The sequence below is a fragment of the Sardina pilchardus genome, chromosome 4, assembly GCF_963854185.1.
Source record: "Sardina pilchardus chromosome 4, fSarPil1.1, whole genome shotgun sequence".
Classification (NCBI taxonomy): domain Eukaryota; kingdom Metazoa; phylum Chordata; class Actinopteri; order Clupeiformes; family Clupeidae; genus Sardina; species Sardina pilchardus.
Window position 1 is genome coordinate 20,047,266 of NC_084997.1, and position 25,609 is coordinate 20,072,874.

General features: G+C 45.3%; 2 protein-coding genes across 3 annotated transcripts in view; both read left to right on the forward strand.

Moving 5' to 3' along the window:
* The first annotated feature begins 580 nt into the window (after positions 1-580).
* On the forward strand, positions 581-23,113 carry lats2 (large tumor suppressor kinase 2). The gene is made up of 8 exons (XM_062534477.1): positions 581-782; positions 4,320-5,279; positions 13,737-13,869; positions 14,098-15,680; positions 16,235-16,817; positions 17,050-17,232; positions 18,150-18,256; positions 18,833-23,113. The coding sequence occupies exons 2-8, from the start codon at positions 4,911-4,913 to the stop codon at positions 19,442-19,444; spliced, it is 3,570 nt and encodes a 1,189-aa protein (XP_062390461.1). The 5' UTR covers positions 581-782; positions 4,320-4,910; the 3' UTR covers positions 19,445-23,113.
* A 581-nt stretch (positions 23,114-23,694) lies between these two features.
* The window catches only part of xpo4 (exportin 4), a 59,460-nt gene continuing 57,545 nt past the window's right edge, over positions 23,695-25,609 (forward strand). For both annotated transcript variants that reach the window (XM_062534478.1, XM_062534479.1), the window contains exon 1: positions 23,695-23,814. In XM_062534478.1, coding sequence (XP_062390462.1) covers positions 23,749-23,814 — 66 coding nt within the window. In that variant the 5' untranslated portion in view covers positions 23,695-23,748. The remainder of the gene's footprint in view (positions 23,815-25,609) is intronic.

The window sequence follows — 25,609 nt, forward strand, 5'->3', positions numbered from 1 at the left end:
AAACCTGGAAAAACTGCTGGACACTGGGATGAAATAAATGGGTCAACAGCACAAGCCTTAAGAATGTAAGCAAGAAAAGACAGTTGTTTAAGTAGGCAACCTGGGTTTCCATGGAATGAGTCAAAGATGACTAGTGCCTCATACAGAAGCTCATGGTTGGGCCTATATGAGCAACCTTCCCTCCTCATATCCTCCCTATTATTTTCAACTCCCAGATATTCCAAAGGTTGAGAGGAAATTCTTCTTCCCTTCATTTATGGATGACCATGGCAGAAACAATTTTGTAAAATTTTGGCTGCAGTGATTGAAATAGATCTAGATTATAAGAAGTCTCCTTTTTAGTTTTGTATTCAATACTTTACTTTAGCAGAAAAACAGAAATATGTATGCCCCCGTATAAATTGCACCCTATATACTGCTTTCTTGTATAGATGAATGACTTAGCTAATATAAAGTTTTATTATTGAATACGGTTGTAAATGTAGGAAGCCCCGCCTAGGGTATGTGCGGTGCTGACGTGCATTGGTAGCACACGTGACACCTTTGGAATGTTAACAATGCAGTAAGTGTCCAACTTTGTACTGCATTCTGATTCTGCCGAGAGTGGGGAGAAAATGGAGTCTTCTTATGCTATTCCCTATGAAATCTCCGTAACGGATGAAAACGGGATTTAAATTACTCTGCCGTGGGTTTATAATCACGTAGAAATCAAGGCAGGTCGGAGTCTATGGGTTGTTGAAACTTTTCTTGGATTTATATTCTTCTTCCACTTCCCTCACATGGTGAGTAACACACCGCCTTCTCTGCCAAACCACATAATCTACAACAAAATATATCGCAAACCAACGGTTTAAGATACGCACCGACACAATTGCCTTTGGAAAAGCATACCAAACTAAGTAAAACTCTTCGATTGCTTCTAACAACGCGACAGGGGCTGAGCAACAGTGGGCTGATAGAACTCTAAATTCTCCCTACATTGGAATGTCGGACTGCGCTAGTGGAGCTACGTTCCTCTCACCCCAACCGAATGCTCTCCTAACTTCCAAGCTGCGATCGAACAGGCCTCTAAACTCACTTTTCGCTGACACTAACCCTGCAGTAATGTAACGACACTAAATCTTTTAAACAATAATCTTAGAGGATTAGGTCAGTACTTGCAGGGATTGAGAAAAATGCCCTCGCGTAAAGGTATATCCTGTATACCTAAAGAGTTTTTTTTCCTTTTCACGTCGTCCAAAACGCATTTATGGAATCTTTGTAATTAGGCTATCTCAAGTGAAAAATGCAACGCATCATTGTTAATGAAGTTAAAGATGTAACTAGTTGATTGCGAATAGGCTACCTTTTGGCTGGAATGTTGTGGATTTTTCGAATGAACACGTAAGCTAAATAGTTACTGTAAAAGGAGTAGGCAGACATTCCGTAATGCTCCCTGAATTAAGCAAACAGCAGTCGTCATTTTGGAATAAATATGAGCCCTGTATGTTATCATCGTTTCGAAAAGTTTACAGTTAGTTGAGTTACATTTGTCTTCCCCATGTTGTGGGTGTCATTTCGTTACAGATTGATTATTTTAGGGATAATTCAACAGAATTGTGTAATCCAACAGAGAAACGCGAGGTAAAACTGAAGTTTAACCGACTTCATGTAGGCTATTCTTGCATTTGTCTCTTGTCGACGTTTATTCGCTGTCATGCTGGAACTGATATGCTACCATGTGGTCCCAGGTGTTTAACCTGCCATGTTTTCGCCAGGTAGAATTAGAATGCGCTATCGCATAGTGGTTTCTGTTTAGGGTGCACTTTCTGTCTTTTTGATCACGATTGGCATACCCTGATCAAACCAGAGCCTTTAAAACGCCCTTCTTTTTGTGTGGATGATCGTATAGCCTATTGATCAGTATACCTGCAGTTTGTTGATAAGGAAACGTGATGGTCGAAACCATGCATCTAGGGCTATGCAGCATGGCAAATCATTTAATGACTTTGCTTTCATATCATTGTTATGCCATAAACTCTGGATTTGCAATTCCTGTGGAAAACATTAAATTTGATCAGGTTGGCGTTCATTTGTATAGGCTTTATAATTATTTTCTCTGTTGTTTTTGTTTTATTTTATCATACAGGGTTTTTTTTTACTGTGATTACTTGTGTTCATGGTATCATGATAAATGTGAAAGTTTTCTGCTGAACCTGACTGAAATGTAATGCTTTACTTTGTTTTTGTGCCAGTATGCTCAGGGGATGATGTCAAGCATAGTAGATGGACTTGGCCCAATGTCCACCATTATCAATGTGGAGGTCAGACACTGTGTGAAAGGCTAGGTTCAGTACAGGATGTTGCACTGAATCTCCAAGGCGACTAGTGTCTGTTTGTGAGGAAATGTCCATATGGTCAGAGGAGATGTGAGTTTTCTTTTTAATGGTTTATTTTGGTCTTTGCCACCTTGTGATGCAAGAGACATACCGTGAGCTTTCTTGTCATTACTTGTGGAATGGAATGCTCTCTGCTTTCTGGACCCGGAGCTGGAAACATCACAAGAATGGGAGCTTAGGCAAAAAGATCCGCGAGATTGGGCAACAACTCTCGCTGCAGAGCAAGGCACCACCATTCCAAAAAAAAGGCGGAAAAAAAACAAAAATATTTTCCCCAGAAAATTCTCTTGAGTGCACACAAACACTGACGTGTAACATTTTTTGGGGCCCACCCACTACCCAAACTAAAAAAAGTTAGGAACTCTGAAATTAAGTAAGGTATAGAACTCCAGCAAGCAGTTTAGCTAAATGTGTGTTTAGAATTTTAAAGCCCTTTTGTTCTTTCACAAGGACTAGTCTACAGACCACAGTTGACAGCAAAGGTGTCATCATCACACATCAAATGGTGTCATCAGTCATCAAATGACATTTAATGTATTTCCTTAGTTGTGAATATTGTACCACTGTGATTGTATTTCTCTGCAATTATGAATGAGAGAGATAGAGAGAGAGAAAGCGAGAGAGAGAGAGAGAATTCGGAAACAACTCGCCTGGCTCTGTAGCCTGCAGTTATGTCTGCGTGTTTCTGAGAAGTGAGCCGACTCATTGTCTGTTTTTTAAATAAAGAATTATAGGACCAAAAGTGTAGGTCATCAGGCATTATAGCCATATAACGATAGTGTGAGCTCGGGCCTGTAGGACGGACAGCTCTCACACGAGCCTGGCTCCCTCACGTCACCGGGCCATGTGCCTGGTCTGCAGGCCACCGGACTGGGGCGAGTAGCACGGGCGCGCTGGAATGCGGGCAATGTTCTTCGAGGTAGACCAGTGAGGAGGTGCTAATGGCCAGTGCTGTTCGGGGCATTTCGTGGAGAGTGGCGATGCCTGGCCGGTTGACCGTGTGCAGTGTGGCCCGCCGTGTGGACTACACCCCAACTCGAGTTGGCCGCTTTTCTTCCTGACGTTTTTTTTCGTCTGAATACAGCAGCCAAACCGCGCTGTGGTTTGCAGGTGCCAGTTTGCTGAAGGCTCGGCAGGTTCGGGCTTGGTTTGGCGACCTGACTGGGAGACTTCTGGGATGAACTTGGTTGCTGCCTCAAAAGGGGTGGGGATTGTGGGTTTTAGCCTACATGTCAAAATACATGTCACATAATAACATTGCATTGCCAGACACATGCACACACAAATGCCCTTTTCAGTCAGTCAGTTTGCTGACCTATGATACCCTATAGAGGCTACCGGGAATCTGTCTATGGATCACAGTGTCTCAGTGAAGTGATTTGGATGGTGCGCTGTAGTTTTGTGTTGTTCTTTTTTTAGTTGTTCAAGGTCAAAGTCAACTTTGTTATCCCAAAAAGGGAAATTGAGGTTGTTAAGGTGAAGAGATACACACATTAAAGCATATAGATGAGATGTTAAACTGGTCTTGTAAAAACATCCCAGCACATCTTCCCATAAACGACTAGGACTAGTGACCCCAGTGATTCGGCCACAGTTGCCCTGAATGGTTCCTTCTCCATCAAGCCTCAGAGTGATCAGTACAACCAGACAGCTAGTGTGTGGAGAGTGAACTAGCCCACAATGGCTACTGTGCCACAGCATCATCTAAGTGGATGCAAATCCTTGATGGGCTATGAGGTGATTGATGATGATGTGCCATTTTGTGACGGATGGGTGAAATTAGCTTTGGTTGCCTGGAAAAGGACAGGAAGTGGGATCATTTGATGAATTAGTAGACTGATTGGTCAGTTGGTTGTTCTAGTCATTCTTTTTTTGTTCATTCATCACATTCATCAATTCATATGAAACTCATGTACTAATTTGTCTATTTTTCCCCCATAGGCAAAGATGTGCACCAGGCTGGCATGGAGCAAGGCCGTCCTTCTGACCCCCCACAAGACCTGGGACGAGGGGGAACGTGACCCGTAAACTGGGGTCGTGGCGATGGCATCCGAGTAGCTTAGCTTAGCGTAGGTTTAGCGTAGCATTTAGACTAGTGTTTTTTTTTAGGACCACAGAACTTGCCAGGATAGGCATCAACAGAGAGTGAGCCATCAGGACTTGAGCTCCAATCTTCTTCGCAGATCTATCCCACCACTGTGTGTGTGAATGTGTTATCTATTTAGGTCAGACAGTTCAAAAGCCCAGCTGAGAGAGACGGTGCTTGTGTGTGTGTGTTTGGGATTTGCAGAGGTATTTTATGAAGGTATGTGCCTGGATGTGTTTGTGTGTGGCGAATATGTTTGTGAGGTGTGCGGGTGAGTAAGGAAAAAGTGTGTGTGTGTGTGTGTGTGTTTGTTTGCTTTGCGAGGCGAACGTGTTCTCACTTGACTCGCAAGAGCATCCACACTGGTGGCACTCTCGCCGATCGGGCTAGATCAGGCTAGCACTTCTAGCGACTTCTAGCAACTTCTACCACCACATCCAAAGACTATGAGGCCCAAGACCTTCCCTGCGGCGCCGTACGTGGGCAACACGCGGCAGCGCCTGCAGGAGATCAAGGAGGGCCTGAAGCAGCCGGCCAAGCTGGTCAGCCAGGCGCTGCACGGGGGCAGCTCGCGGGGCGAGGGGGGCCGCGGGGCCGACTGCAAGGGGGGCAAGGACAGCAAGGACCCCGGGGGCAGGCAGCAGCAGATGCGGCCGCCGCAGAAGTTCAACAACTACCAGAACGCGCTGCGCGAGATCCGCAAGTCCCTCATGCCCTTCGCCAACGAGTCCGGCACCGGCACCGGCGGCGGCCACCCCGGCGGGGACGTCAACCGGCAGATGCTGCAGGATCTAGTCAACGCAGGCTGTGACCAGGTGTGTGTGTGTGTGTGTGTGTGAGTGTGTGTGTGTCTGTGTATCTATCTATCTGTGTGTGTGTGTTTGTTTGTTTGTTTGTTTGTTTGTTTGTTTGTGTGTATCTGTGTTTGTGCATGTGTGTCTATGTCTGTGAGTGTGCGTGTGTGTGTGTGTGTGTCTTTGTGCTATTGCAGTTTGTGAATCAGATGAGCGTGAGTGTGATTGTCTGAGTCGGAGTGTGTTTGTGTTGGTAGTTGAGTCCTTTATCCTACTTCAGTCTTCCAACTATCAGATTGTGCAATATTACCGTTTAACCTTTACACAAAATCACACTGCACTTCCAGAGAAATGATTTGCTGTTATGTAAAAAATGTCCTTGAGGTTCATGTGTTAAGTTTCACACGTATATATGTTTTGCATATTTAAGCTCGTTTTTAAATCAACAATGGTCTGGTATGAAGACGTTGGTATTTCTAGCAGTTCCGGTTATGCTTGGGGGAAATACTCTCAGTGAGTTAAAGTATGGAGGAACATGACTTGTTTGTCTGTGCATTCCCAGGCAGTGTTAGCTGTGATATTATCTGTTGTTCTACAGGTGTTGAGAATGTATGTGAGAAAGGCATGCAGTGACCATTGAGGAGAGGTGTAGGACGAGGACAAGGACTCGTAGGAAAGACACCCGGGGCGCAATGTTCATGCTCCGTCTTTGCCAAGGCTTATAGCAGTTGCATAATACCAGAAGGAAAAGGGAGTAGGAACAACAGGGCTGGATCTTCTGAAATGTCAACACTTTTACAAGAAATACATTTTTCTAAAAAAACATAGGAGATTGTTTAAAGTATTATTATATTATTATTGTGAGGAATTATGCCCTGGAACCAGAGGAAAGGCGACGGGAAAACGTTTCCGACATTCTGACATTCTGGTGCCAAGATTGCCAAACATGCTTACCTTTCACCTCGAGTAAGGGAAGAAAGCATAACAACCGCAAAGCCAGAAAAGAATAAGGAACTGTATGCTCTGACACGGGTATCGAGTGGCCCAGGAGCCTGGGGCAGGGACTCCTCACAAATCGAGAACCATGATACTTTGTCCACAATAAATAATGTGATGGGGGGGTTGGACAATACTCGATAGGGGTGGGATCTCTATGGCTATATACACTGTATATAACTGTCGTCATTATTACAGTGCATGAAAATGCACTGTACTGTTCTTCCAAGGCTTCTTCTTCTTCTTATTATTCCGCTGATCAAATTCATTTTTTCTATTCAGCTTGAACCGTTTAACTTAGAAACTTCATTCAAACGTCGCAACGTAGGTCTTAAATAGGGGAAGGCTGCTAAGTATTTTTCAACTTTGTAACTTTTATACTTTTTAAACTATAAATTAAAAACTATTAAAAATTTCCCCATAGACTTAACATTGGCCTCTATGACATCACAGTCGGGTCGTTAAGCAATTAGAATCTTATGCCAGGTGGCCAGCCCCACCTGCAGCAGCCCTCTCTCTCTCAGGCTTTAAGCATACAACTCTCTGTGAAGACTACATATCCTGTTAACCTGTTTCGTCTTTCCACAACCGTTTCAAAATAAAAGTCCTCACTGCAATAATACACTATTAAATCATTTAACCATTGAAACTACTCAACTATTTAACTGTTCAACCATTCCAACTGTCAGTTATCATCAACTATGCCTCCAGTCAACTACATGAGACCTCCATGTACCTGGCAACCAACATAGCAACCATCAAAATTAAGCGTTTATGACCGTTTCCATAGCAACCAACATGATTTTACTACAGTAACTTCTTTATTCCTGATAGTGGCAGCCATGGATACCCTATCAACAAATGTTTCAAAATAAAAGTCCTCAGTAGCAAGTTAGCTAGTTAGCATGGTTAGCATAGTTAGCATCATTAGCATTTTTAGCATAGCTGCTAGAAATGATTAGCTAAGTTAGCTAATCAACCTAGTTAGCATTGCTAACATAGTTAGCATTGTTAGCATTGTTAGCATTTTTAGCATAACTGCTAGAAATGATTAGCTAAGTTAGCTAATCAACCTGGTTGGCATTGTTAGCATAGTTGACATTGTTAACGTAGTTAGCATTTTTAACATAACTGCTAGAAATGATTAGCTAAGTTAGCTAATCAACCTGGTTAGCATAGTTAGCATTGTTAGCATAGTTAGCATTTTTAGCATAACTGATAGAAATCATTAGCTAGGTTAGCTAATCAACCTGGTTAACATTGCTAGCATAGTTAGCATTGTTAGCATAGTTAACATTTTTAACATTTTTGTTAGAAATCATTAGTTAAGTTAGCTGATCAACCTGGTTAGCATTGTTAACATAGTTAGCATTGTTAAAATTTTTACCATAACTGTTAGAAATCATTAGCTTAGTAAACCAATCAACCTGGTTATCATTGTTAACATTTTAACATACCTTTTAGAAATCATTAGTTAAGTTACAACTGGAATGTTTAACCTTTAAACTGTCTACCTTCACACATTAACTCTCTTTAAACTATGCAACCACCATGTTTACCCTAGCTACACCTTAGTAACCATATCTACATTATCTATCTATATATTTTTGCATTTTCATGCACTGGTAATTCCTTGGAATTGCATTTCTAGTTGTGTATTGTAGCTCTTTCCCACACATTTCCCACTCCCGAAGTCACAAGTTTGCTTTGGGGATTATTATGTTATAGACTGTAGAATATCTACTTCAAAACGGCCAAGAGTTATGAAAAATATTCCTTCTCTCTTTCCACATCGTCATCTGTCTTTAAAAAGAGGTGGACTTGGAGTGGGCCATTCATAACCAGCCAGAATATTGTTTCCTTCTAGTGCTTTCTGAAGTGTTTCGGATTTACATCTATAATGCCTATTTATATGATCTGCGAAAGTCCCTGTATTTCCTCAGGCAGTCTCAACTGTCACAGGTCTCAGGTCAGTTGTCCCGACTGTGGTTGTCGTTCCTGTAAATGTGAGTTGCTGGCCCGAGGACAGCCTTGTGACAGGACTCGGTATCCCAGGAATGCCGCGCTCAAGCCCATGCACAACACCGCCGAGCAATTCAACGTGGCGCGCAGGAATTGCGAGGCCTCGCCTGAAAGGGGGGAGAAGAGAGAAAGAAAGACAGATAGAAAGAAAGAGAGATTGAGGGAGAGAAAGGGGGAGAAAGAAAGGAAATTGCCTGAAAATGGACAGAAAATTGTCAGAAAATCTTCCTATAGTTACGTTGATATTGGAATGCCAGTGAAAAGTAGTAGATTACAAATACAATCTCTACTGGGGCAATCATTTTACCCTGGGGTGTGGGGGTTGACACAGTTTCCAGCCATTTTTTTTACCCACAAATATTGAAAACATTTGCTGCAAGTTAACTGTGGAATAGTAGAACAGATTTCAAGGCTTTCTCTGAGACGGGTCTCTAGCACTCCAGCCAGCGTGCACTCGTCACCATGTGGTGGGCCTGCAGCAACAGCTGGAGTGGAATGCAGCCTGCTGAGAGCCAGTGCAGTGGCCACCAACAAGCCTTGCTTAGCTTAGCTTAGCGTAGCCTAGCCTAGCTGGGCCTGGACCTGGTCAGTGTGCAAACAGGAAGTGTCCATTGAATGTGTGCTGGGTGGACCAGTTCCTTCAGCTGCCGTGACTTGTGGCTGTCAGGGAGAATATAGCCACTTTGTCTGGCTCTGTCCATCGGACAAGACAGTTTGGAGTCTCTCTCTCTCTCTCTCTCTCTCTCATGCAGTCGCCTGTTGTCTCCTTTCTTTACATGTATCCGCCGGCAGTTGTGTTCTTTGTGATTCAATCTCTTGGATGAATCTGTCTTTGTTGTGGTTATTTCAGACTATCCTCTTCCTCACAGTATTAATTCTATGTTTTGAGCTTATTATTATGCGTTTTGCTTATTGTTGTTACTTTTTTGAGAGTTATTGTTCTCTGTAGTGATTTAACCGCTTTTAGTTATTGATTGAAGACTAAAGTCATGTATTAATAAAGTAGCTGTTATGAAGTAATAGAATATAATTTGACAATATCATAGAGTACTACTTTGAAATGGAGGTCCTAGATTCATCCAAATCATACTCTCTGGAGTTCAAATACATCATACAGCCTACATACCATCACTGGCCTATATGCCGCTGTGGTTCTGGTATTTGGATTTTTTTTTCCCCGAAGGCACTGATGGGATCCAATCCTCTCTCTACCTCTACCTCTCTCTTCCCCTCTTTCTTCCCCTCTTTCTCTACATATCTCTCTCAGTCTCTCTCGTTCTTTCCTCTCTTGTCCTCATGTCTGTTTCCACTGACACACACTGAATGTCCCCTTATTTGCTGTCTCTCGCTTTATTCTTATTCTCTTCTGTGTGGCGTTACATTTGTGCTTCAGTTATGAGCGCAGAGTGGAGCAATATTGAGCGCAGAAACATATTTTGAGCAAGCACACAAATTATATTTTGAGGAAAAATTAAACGCCACACTTCTCTCCATTTCTTTTCTCTTTTTTTCTCTACTCATTCCGAGAATGTAATGGCTGCCTCTCTCTCTCTCTCTCTCTCTCTCTCTCTCTCTCTCCCTCTCTCTCTCTCTCTCTCTCTTTTTCTCTTTCTCTCTCTCTCTCTCTCTCTCTCTCTCTTTTTTTCTCTCTCTCTCCCTCTCTCTCTCTCTCTCTCTCTCTCTCTCTCTCTCTCTCTGGCCTCGATCCTTATCATAGCTCTCCACTGGGCAAATCCCACAGCGATGCAGCAGCACGTTACATAATCATCTTAAAGGAGGAAATGTTTTGGTGGGGGACCAAGGGAGGGGGGGGGTGGTGAAGAGGAAGAGGAGGGCTCTTTTTTTGTGGGGGGGGGGGGGTGAAAGACCATAATGAGATGAAGAGTTCCCTAATAGTGTATGTATCCATTGGATCGGTTAAAATGTTGTCTTCTGTGCAGGGTTTTGATGGAGATGTAGTTTGTTATGAAATGTTGGTAATTACGGAATTGGAATTCCTTAGCAGTTGTAAGTCGTGTGTGTGTGTGTGTGTGTGTGTGTGTGTGTATAAAATGCTTATGTCTGGGTTGTATCCTTGTACAGAATGTTTGTGTCTGTTCATTGTCTGAGCATCAGTGTCTGTGACTATGTGTGAGCAAGAGATGGATAAATAGAGAGAGAGAGAGAGGGGGGGTGATTGTCTTGTTGCAATGATGACTTCATGCCAGAGAATGAGGAAGAAATGAAAGATAGACGGGAACTGAACATACAGCCCCTACAGATGTCTCTCTCTCTCTCTCTCTCTCTCTCTCTCTCTCTCTCTCTCTCTCTCTCTCTCTCTCTCTCTCTCTCTCTCTCTCTCTCTCTCTCTCTCTCTCTCTCTCTCTCTCTCTCTCTCTCTCTCTCTCTCTCTCTCTTTCCTCTCCTCCTGCATGTCCATTCTCACATAACTCACTGAATGTCCTCCAGATGGCTTTCATTTCCAGACGCCTTGTTGGAATGTGTTTCAGAATTGGGTCAAAGTGAAGCACTAATGTAAAAAAGCAATCTTTTGCCGCTGCTCCGGCTCAACAGAGCCTCTTAATAGTTACACAAAAACAAACCAACAAACAAACACTGGCGTGACATAAGTTGCTACTCAGATGAGGTCTTGTTGAATGTGTGTGTGTGTGTGTGAAGGAGAGAGGGAGTGTTTCCTCGCGCCCCGTAGGAATGTATGTGACTGTGTTTTTCCCGTGTGTGTGTGTGTGTGTGTGTGTCTGTGTGTGTGTGTGTACTCTCACCACAGTCAGAAATGAGTGTGATTATGTGTTTGGTTGTACTCTGGGGCTTGCGGCAGCCACCATTATGACAAGGGTGCAAATGTGAAGTCAGATATTTTTGGGCAGAAGCCACAGAGGAGCTGGAAGATGGACGGAGAGGAATCAAAATAAAAACAAATCGTAGGCAAGATGGGACATGACTCTGGTGGAAGAAAGTGTGTGTGTGTGTGTGTGTGTGTGTGTGTGTGTGTGTGTGTGTGTGTGTGTGTGTGTGTGTGTGTGTGTGTGTGTGTGTGTGTGTGTGTGTGTGTGTGTGTGTGTGTGTGTGTGTGTGAGAGAGACTGTGTGTCAGTGTCATGGGCAGGGTGAGGGGGAGATGAACTGATTACCAAATAGCTGGAATTCTTACTTCCTGGCTAGTGGAATGTCCTGAACATCTGTCGCCATGACAGTGTAGGTCAGGGCTAGAACTGTGTGTAGGGTCAGAACGTAGACACCCTCCCTGTGTTCGTGTTTGTGTGTGTGTGAGAGAGTTGAAAGTCTGTGTTACCTGTAGTGTAGTGAATCAGAATGAGTTTGTTTTTGTCTGTGAGTTTGAATCTTTGTGAATTATTTTCCCAATACGTATGTTTGTAAGTGAGTTAGCTCACACATATAGTGTGTATGTGTGTGTGTGTGTGTGTGTGTGTGTGTGTGTGTGTGTGTGTCTGTGGTTATGTGTGATTCCATAACTTGTCTTAGGAGACCCACGGACACACCCCCTTGGTGCAGGGCCGTGTTGGAATGTAGCACAAAAACCCTGAGTCTTGCAGAACAATGACCATAAACAGACACTGTGTGTTTACATTTTATTTCCTGTATGTGTGTGTGTGTGTGTGTGTGTGTGTGTGTGTGTGTCAGGGCCCAGGGGTGGGTGTGTGTTCTGTGTGGGCACCACTTTTTTACTTTTTTTTTTTTGTTCATATGCATATTTCCGTCCCATTGTCTGTGTGTGTGTGTGTGTGTGTGTGTGTGTGTGAGTGAGAGAGAGAGAGAGGGAGAGAGAGAATGTGAGTGTATATGTTGGAGGAGGGGGGCACCACTTCTCCTGTGTCCTTCCCCCATTGTTTGTGTGTGTGTGTGTGTGTGTGTTTGTGTGTACATGTGTGGGCACCATTTCTTGTGATTTTTCCTCATGGGTGGCCGTCCCCCCTTTGTCCTTAAGAGAATGCCATTCGTGTAGCAGGTCTGCCAGTGCTGCCCCATGTCCCATGTTCTCTCTCTTAGAACCCATAGAAATTTTATTTGGCTCGGGCGGTCAGTGGAACCTGTGTGAGCCGTGTGTGTGCGCCCACCGTTGCCATGGAGCCCTCTTTTAAAACGCACTTGTGTTTCCCCCTCGTCTTTGCCCGTTGCCAGCTGGCCCACAAAGTCGTAGAGGAACCAATTGGGCACAGACTTGAATCCCGCTGTTAGGCATTTCTTCTTGTGTGCTCCTAAGCCTCTCTGTCAAGTATGCTGCATTTCAGCAACTTCCACTCATAATTAGGTCATGTGTGGTGAATACAATATGGGAGAAAAAGAGATTTCATGTCGTTTTTATTTTTTTTCCTCCCCCTCCCCTGTATGGAATAGCTGCTGCAGTTCCACTTCTGCCCACCAGGGGCAGTGTGAGACAGAGGGCTCGCTGTGTCTTGGGCTGAGGTTTGGGCTGAATGTCTTTAGAATGAGCTCATATGCCATTCAGGGGGATTTCCTCATATAGGTGTGGGTCGCTGTGCTGTGAGAGTGGGGTGCGTTTATTTGGCGGGTGGGGATGGGCCGGGTCACGGGATGGTGGTGCGAAGGCTTGTTTTTATTTAGTCCACTGGTGTAGCCAGAGTGGGAGCTTGTGAGTACTTTTCATTTAGACTGCTCATGGAGCCTTCTCACAGGCTGTTGATGTGCCCTAGAGTTTGGCTCCTTCTGTAGAAATCTTTACTGGAGACGATGCTGCTAATCACAATACCAGACATTCTGTCCATAGTACAAGAATGACATGACATTATAAAGCCCAAAAAGGCACAGATTATTCCGTCTTTATCTATTACTGTAGTTGTCATTATTATGTCCTAAAGGGTACTATTGAAATGGTGTGTGTTATCTCCTAAACATGTTTTCTTAACAGTCACATACTGACTCGTAGGCTAGCGCGGGTCCAGGGAGATGGTATGTGTTGGTCACACGTCAAGAGCTACTGGGTAGTTTCTCAGAGGGATTAAGTGCAGCTCAGGACTAAATTTACACCAAGACTAAAACAAGACGTGTGTGTGTGTGTGCGTGTGTGTGTGTGTGTGTGTGTGTGTGTGTGTGTGTGTGTGTGTGTGTGTGTGTGTGTGTGTGTGTGTGTTTGTGTGTGTGTGTTTGTGTGTGTGTGCTATAGAGCTTGAGTGTTGTGACATCAGAGAGGTGTTGTTTGTGTGCTAAGGACCTGGTACAGGAAGTAGCTGGTCCATGACCTGGGGTCCACAGGAAGCAGGTGCATGGCATCCTACTGGAGTCGACTGTGTGTGGGTGTATCTGTGTATTTGTTTTTGTCTGCATGTATGTCTGTGTGTGCGTATGTGTGTTGTTTCTGTGTATGCATGTGAAGTGCGTGGGAAAGGTATTTTTGCCTGTCCTGAATGTATGTGCCATGTGTGTTTGTTTGTGTCGATGAAAATGTACAGTTTGGATTTATGCGTCACCTGTCTTACCTCAGGAAATGGCCGTGCGTGCGCTGAAGCAAACAGGAAGCCGAAACATTGAAGCGGCTCTGGAGTACATCAGTAAGATGGGCTACCTGGACCCTCGCAACGAGCGCATCGTCCACGTCATCAAGCAAACCTCCCCGGGTATGCGCATTCGGTTTTGTCTTTCCTGTGACCGCCACGGAACATCTATGCCCATAGTAATCATGAATACCTATAGATGGTTATGTAAATGTGTCAACACTATTATCAACAGGAGACACGTGTTAATAACTATATAATAATATGTATATAAAGATGTATGTTGTCGCCATCTGAACCTTTTTATGTTATACCGTTATTCCTATTTATTTTCACTAATGCTTTTTACAGGAAAAGGAGGTATGCCAAACTCAATGGACCACCGGCCATCAATTGAGGGTAACAGTGACGGTGCCATGCCTCCTTATCACCAGATGGGGGCGCCAATGTATGAGGGGGCACCTTACGGACCAGAGGGTGACATGGCCCGGCCTTACATGGGTGGCCCTCCCGTCATGAACTACATGATGCCCCCATCCGGCTCTGCCCAGGGCTCGGCCATGGTCAACCCCATGGGGCGTCCGCCCAGCATGGGGGCGTATCCTCCTGGCATGCCCCCTCAGAGCGGCCCGGGGAACCCCATGTACCCGCCGGGCCCTGCCCAGCAGAAGCCGTACCCCGGCAGCATGGAGCCGGCCATGATGGGCTACGCCGTGTCCGGCCAGCCGCTGCAGATCCAGCCCCAGCCACCGGGGGCGCCGGGCCCGGCCCCGCACTACGACTACGGCCACGGCCGGCCCCACATGATGGAGTCGTCGGGCTACCCCGTGCAGCGGAGCGCCTCGTTCCAGAACAAGATGCCCATCGCGCCGCCGGACAACTACGTCAACATGCAGGGCAAAGGGCCCATGGGCGGCCAGAACGGCCAGTACCCGGGCAACCTCTACCTGCAGACGCACGCCCACCCGCGCCAGTCCAGCCCGACCTCGCACCAGGTGCACATGATGTCCCGCTCGCCCGGGGGCGCGGCCGCGGGCGGCGGCGGCGGCGCCATGGGCCCGGACTTCTCGGACATCCCCCAGAGCCTGCTGACGCCCTCGCGGGCCAGCCTGAACCTGGACCTGTACGAGCACATGTGGAGCGGAGCAGCGGGACCGGACGGAGGGGGCGCCCCGCCTCAGCCCCGCCAGCCCCAGCCTCAGGGGCCCTTCCGGGGGGAGGTGCGCGTGCCCAGCCGCACCAACTCCTTCAACAACCACCAGAAGGTGAACGTCAGGCAGGCCATGCCCGCGCCGGGCGGCGGCGGCGTCGCCGGCGGCGGGAAGCAGGACCCCGGCATGCCGCCCCCCAACACCATCACCGCCGTCACCTCTCCGCCCATCCAGCAGCCGGTGAAGAGCATCCGGGTGATGCGGCCCGAGCCCAAGACGGCCGTGGGTCCGTGCCACCCCAGCTGGCTGGCCTCCCAGAACCAGGACGGGCCCGAGGCGCACGGGTACATGACGGAGGAGCAGTACGCCCGGGAGTCCGCCCAGGAGCCCCGGTGCCCGCCTCCGCCGTACCCCAAAACCCTGCTCGCGTCCGGGGCCGGCTCCGAGCAGGCGTCCCTGGACGGAGCAGGCATGTGCGGAGCCCCCGAGCTCCCTGCCCAGGGCGGCCGGGCCATCCAGAGCGGACCTCCCGCGCCGGAGGAGACCCACGCCAAAGAGAAGGGCAAGAAGGGCGAGAAGGCCGTGAAGGACAAGAAGCAGATCCAGACCTCGCCGGTGCCCGTGAGAAAGAATGCCCGCGACGAGGAGAAGCGGGAGTCGCGCATCAAGAGCTACTCGCCCTTCGCCTTCAAGTTCTACATGGAGCAGCACGTGGAGAACGTGATGAAGACGTACCAGCAGAAGCTCAACCGCAGACTGCAGCTGGAGCAGGAGATGTCCAAGGTGAGGAGGGGAAGGGAGGCCTTTAGAGAGACCGTTCTCTTGTTTATTAATACACATAATGTCCTATTCATAGCTGACTTGTTTATTGGTTGATAAAATAAATAAATAAATAGATAATCAATAATGATAAAAGTTGATTGTTTTTTGCATCTGTTGCTACAGTCATTATTGAAGTCTAAACATAAAGTTTCACTAGCGTGAGTATAACAAAAACAGCCTTCAACAAACTTAAGAAATTATATTAGTGAAGCACAAGCAAGAATACCTTAATTTCCCAACTATTAGCCGCAGCTTATTCATTGATTTGGCAAAATTTCTTCTGCTGTGAGGTTAATATACATGGGCAGTTAATATGGTAATATAGTTTTGTTTCTTTAACTTGCATAAAACACCTTCCTGCGGCTTACACACAAAGCTGCTAATAAACAGGAAATTACTGTACATTTCTCCCGGTATGAAATGGCATACAGTGTATAAAAACAAAAAATGTTTTTTTCGAGTTTTGAGTTTTTACTGCTTTTTAAACGTTTTCATTTCTCTCTCTCTTCACCCAGGCTGGCCTGTCCGAAGCCGAGCAGGAGCAGATGAGGAAGATGCTCAACCAGAAGGAGTCCAACTACAACCGCCTGCGCCGCGCCAAGATGGACAAGTCCATGTTCGTCAAGATCAAGACCCTGGGCATCGGCGCCTTCGGCGAGGTCTGCCTCACCCGCAAGGTGGACACCGGCGCCCTGTACGCCATGAAGACCCTCCGCAAGAAGGACGTGCTCAACCGCAACCAGGTGGCCCACGTCAAGGCCGAGCGCGACATCCTGGCCGAGGCGGACAACGAGTGGGTGGTGCGCCTGTACTACTCCTTCCAGGACAAGGACAGCCTGTACTTCGTGATGGACTACATCCCCGGCGGCGACATGATGAGCCTGCTCATCCGCATGGGCGTGTTCCCCGAGGAGCTGGCGCGCTTCTACATCGCCGAGCTGACGCTGGCCATCGAGAGCGTGCACAAGATGGGCTTCATCCACCGCGACATCAAGCCCGACAACATCCTCATCGACCGCGACGGGCACATCAAGCTCACCGACTTCGGCCTGTGCACCGGCTTCCGCTGGACTCACAACTCCAAGTACTACCAGAAAGGTGAGGGTAGCAGATGTGTGTGTGTGTGTGTGTGTGTGTGTGTGTGTGTGTGTGTGTGTGTGTGTGTGTGTGTATTTGGTAGCTGTTTGGTCTTCGTGTGTAGTATAACTGTGCTGTTTGATGGGATGTTGCCATGTTTGTTTTGTGTTGAGACTATGAAAAAAGGCAAACTCATTTTCACCATTTTCTTTCTCTCTCTCTCTCTGTCTTTCTCTCTTCATCCCCATTTCAGGAAGCCACGTGAGGCAGGACAGCATGGAGCCCAGTGACTTCTGGGACGACGTGTCGAACTGCCGCTGCGGCGACCGTCTGATGACGCTGGAGCAGCGGGCGATGCGGCAGCACCAGCGCTGCCTGGCCCACTCCCTGGTGGGCACGCCCAACTACATCGCCCCCGAGGTTCTGCTGCGCAAAGGTGAGCGACAAGGGCAGAGCCAGGAGTGTGTGTGTGTGTGTGTGTGTGTGTGTGGGGGGGGGGGGGGGGGGGGGGGGTTGACGTGGGATTTGCCGTTGTCGGCAGGATGCACTGTTTTTTTTTTGTTTTTGCCCCAAACACACGGCTTCACACTTGATGACGCTCTCACTTTACCCCAAGCTACTGATGCTCAGTTCGATTCAATTTGAATTTGATTGAACTCACAGTATTTTGACAAGGGTAAGCTAGGGAGGTGCAAGAAATCCCCTATGACTCGTATTATCGTAATAGGGGGGCCCTTGTCCAGCTACCTTTCATGCAGTCTTGAACATGGCACATTATTCTTCATTCACTTTTTACTATACTAAGCCATATGGAGAAAGATATGCATCATACAGTATTTTTTTCAGCACCAAGGCATTGAACTCCGAGAAGTAACCCATGACTTCTGTATCCATTTCTGTCATTTTGAATTGCATCCACATCTTGAGGAAGTATGGGATCTGGAACATCCTTTAAGAAGGCAGGAGGAAGCTCCCAGTGGCCAACCATGTGAAGACTATTTTGGGCTTTAATCAAAAACAGGCAACATCTGGATGGTTCAGATTTCGCAGCCCCAGACTAAGTAGCTCTGTGAGGAGAGAAAATCCGACTAAACCCCTTCTAAGTACCTTGGTGCTTCAACCTCAGCCTACCTCTGTCCTCCATCTTAAGTCTTGTTAAGTTGAAAGCTCATCTTAAAGTAGCACAGTGATACGAGATACCTTTAGTGAGAGAAGTAGTTTATTTTGAAATGTTCAGGATGGCTCATCGTTAAATGTTTCATTTGAATAACATCAGTGTAAAAACTGTTTTAAAAAAGGCTCAGGATTTTCGGAATATTTTGTTGAGTGTATGCGTGTGTGTTGTGTCTGCAGGATACACCCAGCTGTGTGACTGGTGGAGTGTGGGCGTGATCCTGTTTGAGATGCTGGTGGGACAGCCGCCATTCCTCGCTCCTACTCCCACAGAAACCCAGATCAAGGTCAGCCACAGCCTCTCACTCTCTCACAAATACGATCACCCCCCTCCCTTCCTCCCAAATACTATCACTTTCTCTCTCTCATTCACTCATCCCCTCCCTCCCTCCCTCCCAAATACTATCACTTTCTCTCTTTCTCTCTCTCTCAGTCTCTTTTTCTCTCTGTCATTCACTCTCTCACAACTACTATCACATTTTCTCTCTCCCCCACTAACAAATACTGTCACTTTCTCTCACTCATTCACTCACCCATCTCCTCCCTCACTTACAAATACTATCACTTTCTCTTACTCAACCCCTCCCTCCCTCCAAAATACTATCACTTTCTCTCACTCCTTCACTCACCCATCCCTTCCTCACTAACAAATACTATCACTTTCTCTCACTCCTTCACTCACCCATCCCTTCCTCACTAACAAATACTATCACTTTCACTCTCTCTCTTACTCATCTTCTCTTCTCTCTCATCTTGTATTCAAACACTCATTCAGAATCTGTGCAACATAACTGACCATTACACCTCAGCTAAATGATGAACCCTTTTTGCTTGAACCCTCCTGTGCCCCCCCCCACGTACAGGTGATCAACTGGGAGAGCACGCTGCAGGTGCCCGCCCAGGTGAAGCTGAGTCCCGAGGCGGTGGACATCATCAGCCGCCTGTGCTGCTCGGCCGAGGACCGCGTGGGCTCCGACGGCGCCGGCGAGATCAAGGCGCACCCCTTCTTCGAGGAGATGGACTTCTCCAGCAACCTGCGCCAGCAGCCGGCGCCCTACCGGCCGCGCATCGCGCACCCCATGGACACGTCCAACTTCGACCCCGTGGAGGAGGAGGGCGGCCCGGGCGCCTGGAGCGACAGCGGCGACGGCCGCGGGGCGTACGACACGCTCTACTCGCCGCACAGCAAGCACCCGGAGCACGCCTTCTACGAGTTCACCTTCCGCCGCTTCTTCGACGACAACGGCTGTCCGTTCCGCTACCCCAAGCCCCCCGAGGAGGGCCACGGCGGAGGTCCCGCGAGTGGCGGAGGAGGTGGTGGTGGCGGCGGTGGTGGAGGAGGGAGCGGCGGGGTAGCGGCCGGTGGGGTCGGGCCCCAAGATGAGGCAGGGGGAGATGAGGACGAGGAGGATGAGGAGGAAGAGGATGAGGACGAAGAGGAGCACGGGGAGGGATGTGAGCCTGTATACGTGTAGAGACGCAGTGCGCACGCCGCGCTACCAAAGGCCTCATCACCTCACCGTGATCATCCAGCACCTTTCCCTATCATTGTTATGTCAGGAACGGGTGTCATTTTGTGTATGTGTATTTTTATGCACGTGTGTGTGAGCGTGTGTGTGTGTGTGTGTGTGTGTGTTCTGTGTTCTAGAAATGGGTAGAGACGGAAACAAAAAGAGAAAATCAGGAAATGGAGGGAGAGGGAGAAAGAGAGGGAGAGAGGAAGCTTAAGAGACTACCGGACCACCAAAAATATATTTAATTTCACTGCTCCTACCGTCAACAATAGAACTGCACCTGTGAACAGTGAACAGCAGGTTAGAGTGCATAGACATTGAACCTGGGACCAAGAAAGTGCAATCCAGAAGCAGAACTGACTTGCACATAAGCACAGATTCACAAAGATCAGGTCATTAGTATGAAAAAATTAGTCTTTAGATCAGCATTTTCGTTGTGTGTGTGGGGTGTGTATGTGTATGTGTGAAAAGAATGAGAAAAACATACTGTGTCCACACCACACAGAACCTCTGGACCTCGACCTTACTGGTCACTGCTCTGAATACATCTGGGGCAGTGTGTGGTCACCTTGTCCAACATGGATCACATTTTCTATGGCAAGTTCCATTCCTTCACTCTTCAGTCTGCCTGGGAAGGCCACTTTCGAGGAGCCTTCGAAGGACCCTTAAACAAAGGACGCTAATGCACATCCAGAACCACTTCCTCATCTTCTCCTGTTGTCGATGACCGTTCCTGATGCAGCCATTCCAAAACAGTGGAAAAGTAACTGTGATGTTGGGCGTCAGAGAGAAATGAACATTTGTGAGATGGGGATAGGACGATGGAAGTTGTTGTTTTTTTGTTTTGTTTTCTAGTGCTAATATCGTGTCCCATCGACGTAGGCAGAAACTGAGAGGTTGATCCAGATCTTGCACAGCTGAATCTACCAAATATATATGTACACACACACACACACATTCACAGACATACTCACATACTCAGACATATTTACTTACATATACAAATACACCTTCCTATGTTCAAATGTTCATATTACCATCATTTTAGGTAGTAAAAGCCATTTATGTTTGCCAATGTTATGTTAACATTGCTTCTGAATTGTTTTGACGTTCCCAAAGGAAATGGCTTCAAGTCACCTGAGTAATATTTCAAGCCAGAGGACCTAGTACGATTGGGGTCACTTTCCTTGGCCTGCAAAAATATTTGTGGCTTTGAAATGCCAGCCATTTTGAATGTTTGTTTGACACCCTCTGGTGGACGAAAGAGGCATGATTTTGTACAGTTGGCTGACTTTGTGAGCAAAACAAACCTCATATGAAAGACTGACACTCACTATGTTTTTTGTTTTTGATGTGCAGTCTCCATTAAGATCAGATGGTATTCACTAAGAAACCAAATGTAATCGCAGTGTTCAACACTTCCCTGAACTGAAAAGCATTTTTTTTAGTTTGTCACATAGGCCTACCACAAAAAAAAAAAAACCCATCCTCTCCACATGGTTGGAGTTCTACAGAATTGTTTATTCTCATTTTAGGTCACTGTTCATTCTACTCATCTGTCTGAGATCCTAGTTTCTGTTACTTTCACGGGCTACATGTTAAAGCATAGGCCTCTATAAAAATGTACTTTTGCCTAAACGTTGAGGATTACACTAATAATTGGCCTCAGAAACACTCATAAACACCTGACATGGCTAGAGAGCCTGTCTTGTTCAACCTTGGATGTGTTTTGACCTCACAAGCACTGTTATACCACAGCCTTGCTTAGTGTGCTAACATGCTAACCACCTTAGGCTAAAACTTTCATCATCCACACTATGACAGTATTAAGGATGGGAGGTGCAGTTGTAAAACCGCCAATAGAGAAAAACATTTATCTCTTTATCAGGCAGTCATAAAAGATGTGATGAAGCAAAGGAAAGGCAGACAAAGAGTTTCTGAAATTGTATGTGATGGTATGACTATGTGCAATACAGATAAGAAAAACAATATATTATAGTTTTCTAAACACAACAAATATCCTTTTTTACGTTTAATAACTGAAATACAATATGTACAAATACATATTATATTGGTTTTTATATATTTTCAATGTAGTTAGGCCTACATGACCCAATGCTGCTTATTATTTGTTATTAATATTATTATTGACATTATCATCATTATTTCATGTTACCCTTGTTTCTCCTTTCTTTCTGTGTGTGTGTGTGTGTGTGTGTGTGTGTGTGTGTGTAAAGCGTGGATGCGATTGGCCGTATGTTTGGGTTGGATGTTGCAAAGTGTGTGCCTTCTCATTGAATGTGTGTGTGTGCGTGTGTTACCACGTGACGGATCAGTATTGAATAAAGATGGAAACTCCACGCAAACCAGGCCGGCCCTGCTTGCGTGAGAGGAAGTCAGATAGAGAGAGGGCGGGAAATAAAATCGATAGAGGGAAATAAAAAAAAGAGTAAAAGAATGAGAGAGGAATAGAATTGTTGGGGAGCATGCAAGTAGGATTTTAGTATATCAAACCTATATGACTATTTTTTTTTGCTATATACTTTTCTTTCCAGACAAACCATTAAATCAGATGTGGCCACACAATTTAAACTTTTGTCCCATGCCGGCTCGATATCAAAGTCAGGTTTTGTGGTGAAATAGGTTTTTTTGAATATTTTCAGTGAACGAGAGCGCATTCTTCACATTTTATTTACGATTGCATGGTGATGACTCCTCCAAATGTTGACAATCATCCCTGCACTTCACACACTGTCTGTTGTGTCACCAGATTAACATACCGGCCAATAATATTGATCTTGTCTTTTCTCCAACAACTGGCACACTGACTTAGATGTGTGAGGGGGGGACAAGCCAAACTATTTTTGTCTGTTGTTTTAGCTCCATTATCTATACAAACATGTATTTGGGACACAATAAGTGTGAAAGGTGCATCACAGGCAAAACCAGGTGGTTATGGGCCACTTTGATAAATGTACAAGAGAAAATCAATTTTTTTGGAACAAAATGTGTTTCTCTGACAGCAAGTTTCTAGAAAATTCTTCCAGTCAGACATTCTCTGTGTAGGGCTCAGCAGTATGAGAGTAATTCTCACCTAGCAGACATTCATCATAATGGATTATATAATTGGTGAAAAAACTTACAATGACAAGAGCAAAGCTTTAGCCTATGAAAGTAATTCTCTTTAGCGAGTCAGAAACGTGTGTGTTTGTGTGTGGTTGTGTGTGTTGATGGGTGGGTTTCTTGTAATTTACTTTGTGTTGACAATCTATGACTGACTTGATATCTTACTTCCTTCTGTTTGATGATGTGATTTTTTTCCTACTTAGTGTACCTTTTGTATTTTTACTCTGGGGTGGGACTGTTCTATGACTCATCTGGTCTTCCTTAATGTATTATACCACACTGTTACTCTTGAATATATATTTATACAGATATACATATTTTTTGTATCTTATTCTTTTTTTTCCTTTTCCTGAGCTAACTTTTAAACCTCCAGTATTACATACAGCATACAATTTGATTTATATTTCCTTTTTTTACATTTATGTATGAATTGAGAATTTGTAAAAATGCTTTCACTGTCCTCACTGTGTAAAATATATGTTTAAATTAAATTAATAAATCCTCGGAATGTGTGGTTTCTTGAAATTACTAATTTTACATTTTACAATGACATATTGCCATTTTACTCCAGGCGTCTTGGGCGGTGTGTCCAAGGGAGATCCCCTTCTCATGTTAGGTAACTGCCCGGTCAGGAAGACACAGTAGCCTACCGTGCGTGTTTCTATCTATAACCTACGCTGACGCCCTTTCATAAAAACAAACAGCCAAAATGATAGAGGCTAATCACTCCTGGATGGAAGGAACCACGATGGTGTTTGATGGTGTTTTGCCATGCGGGCCCTGGATGTTCCTTGCCTAGGCTGCTCAGTATACCCAGAACATGCCCTTTAGTTGGGCTGTCCTAGACATTTTGAAACAAGGCATGTGCCAAATGCCGACTGTGCACATTTTTTATGGCAAAGGTTGGAAAATCGCGGATGACAAAAATTGTTTTAACTCGCAGAGCACAAAGCTGCGCTTCGCGCAGAATTGACAGCTCTCACCTTCGATTTTTGACTAATATCGTTCTGTGATTACATAACCTTCACGGGGCACGGCACCGTACTAAAACTCCCTGCCAAAAGTCTCCATGAACTCATTGGCCCAGAGTACCGCTTATTCCCAGAATGCAGCGCATGGCGCGTCATTGAAGAGAGACCATGATGGCGGCGGTCGGTGCACCAGAAGTGATTTCACAGCTGGAAAGCGCTGCCAAAGTTTTAATGGTGAGATGTAGAACAACGTTTTTTATATGTGTAACTGTCTGTGCTTGGCTTTTGCTTCTGTCTGAAGTTATGGAGAGACTAGCTTGTTAGATCGCCACAGGTATTCGTTTTGAGCGAAGAAAGCGATGCGTGGCGCAGTGCTTGTCTCACTCCATCCCGCAAAAATCCAACATAGCCATCATCTTATCCTCAGAAGCCACTATGGATGACACTGCCTGTTGTGACGATGACGATTAAAAACTTATCTTGTGAAACACATAAACCTTTTATGTCTCACACCCTTGCTGCGATCAATAAAAATGACCAATATAGAACATTTAAAAGTACCGTAGACAGTTTCTCAGCATCCCCATGTTTGCTCTTCGCCTCGGCTAGTTACACGCTGTTGATTCACTTTCGTGTCTATCCATGATCGAGCATGTTCGATAAACTGTAGTCCGTTTAGCCACAAACCGATGTACAAGTACCATATAGTGGGTTGATTTTGATATTGATTGTGCTAGTTTTTGTCAACGATGATCCTTGTTGATCGAGGCTCTATGAGCATGCGGTTGAACGGAGGCCACTTGGGACTGTAGAGCTATACATGCTAAAAGTTGTGAGGGAAACTCTACGGTTTTATCGGTGAAAGAAATTACTCTCTTAACACATGCCTGTAATCCCGAAGAGTTATTACAAACGTCTATATTTGAATTTAGCGTCGCTGTGTCTTTACAGATAAGCTAAATGGCCCAACTGCTGGAGCTAGCTTGACGATAGGCCATCTGTAACCCTATTCATATTCAGTCAGGTTGTTGAGCTACGTAATTTCGTCCCTTTTAGAATTAGTTAATAATTTCCCTGGTTAAAAACAGAAATGTATTGTCCTTTCAGTATATGGCTGAAGTCAAAGTAGTTATCTGGTGTAAAGTATCAAATTTGGCAGAATTGGTTAATAATAACTTTGTAACATGTGTCATGTCTTATTATTCGTACCCTTGTTGTCTTGTTGACAGCATCAAGCTAATTGTTACCAATTAATAACAAGTTAGTTGAGTTTGCCAATACATTACTAGAAATAATAACCCTAAATACTTAAACTTATATCCTAATTGATACAGACTATTAATGCACTGGTTCTGTACGTGTCGTGACTGAAGAGTAGATGTTTTAGTTGGTGGTCTGTATGCACAATGTATCTACAATGATATGCTCCACCTTCAAATTGGCATAATGGCTAAATGTGGTTATACAGTCTCATAATCTGTTTAGGCAGCAGGTACAGGCTATGTCATTTTACTTCAATGTTTAAAATGCCTAGGTACCTGTGTACTTAATGGAATATCAAATGTTCATGTTTATGTTTTATACATAATATCAATTGAAATGTTGAAAAGTTTGTTAGTCCTGGTTGGATTTAAGTTTGCCATTTTAAAGACACAATCAGCAATTGCTCAGGAAATTCATTTGTTTATGTTTAATGTTTACATTTAAATGTATTAGCTGACACTTACTTTTGTCCAAAATATCGTAACATTGTATTTTAACCAATAACCAAACGAAACACACCAGACAGGTAGTTTGGTAGTTTACTCCTCCCTTCAGTATTCCCAGAGAAACTCCACGCAGGGTTTTGTTTTTGTTTGGGGGACAGCTTGTCCTTGCTTTGTTTGTTTGTTTGTTTGTTTGTTTGTTTGTGAAGCCTGGGCTGCCAACAGAGACCTTTTTTAAAAAATATTAATAATAATATTATTATTATTACTATAATAAACCGTGCACTCACGGAATGCACAGCTAGCAGTCACGAGGAGCTGAT

Coding starts and splice junctions, on each gene's coding strand:
- lats2 (XM_062534477.1), top strand. CDS start 4,911: ATGAGGCCCAAGACCTTCCCTGCGGCGCCGTACGTGGGCAACACGCGG. Junction 16,818..17,049: donor CTCCAAGTACTACCAGAAAG/GTGAGGGTAGCA, acceptor TCCCCATTTCAG/GAAGCCACGTGAGGCAGGAC. Junction 18,257..18,832: donor CCACAGAAACCCAGATCAAG/GTCAGCCACAGC, acceptor CCCCACGTACAG/GTGATCAACTGGGAGAGCAC.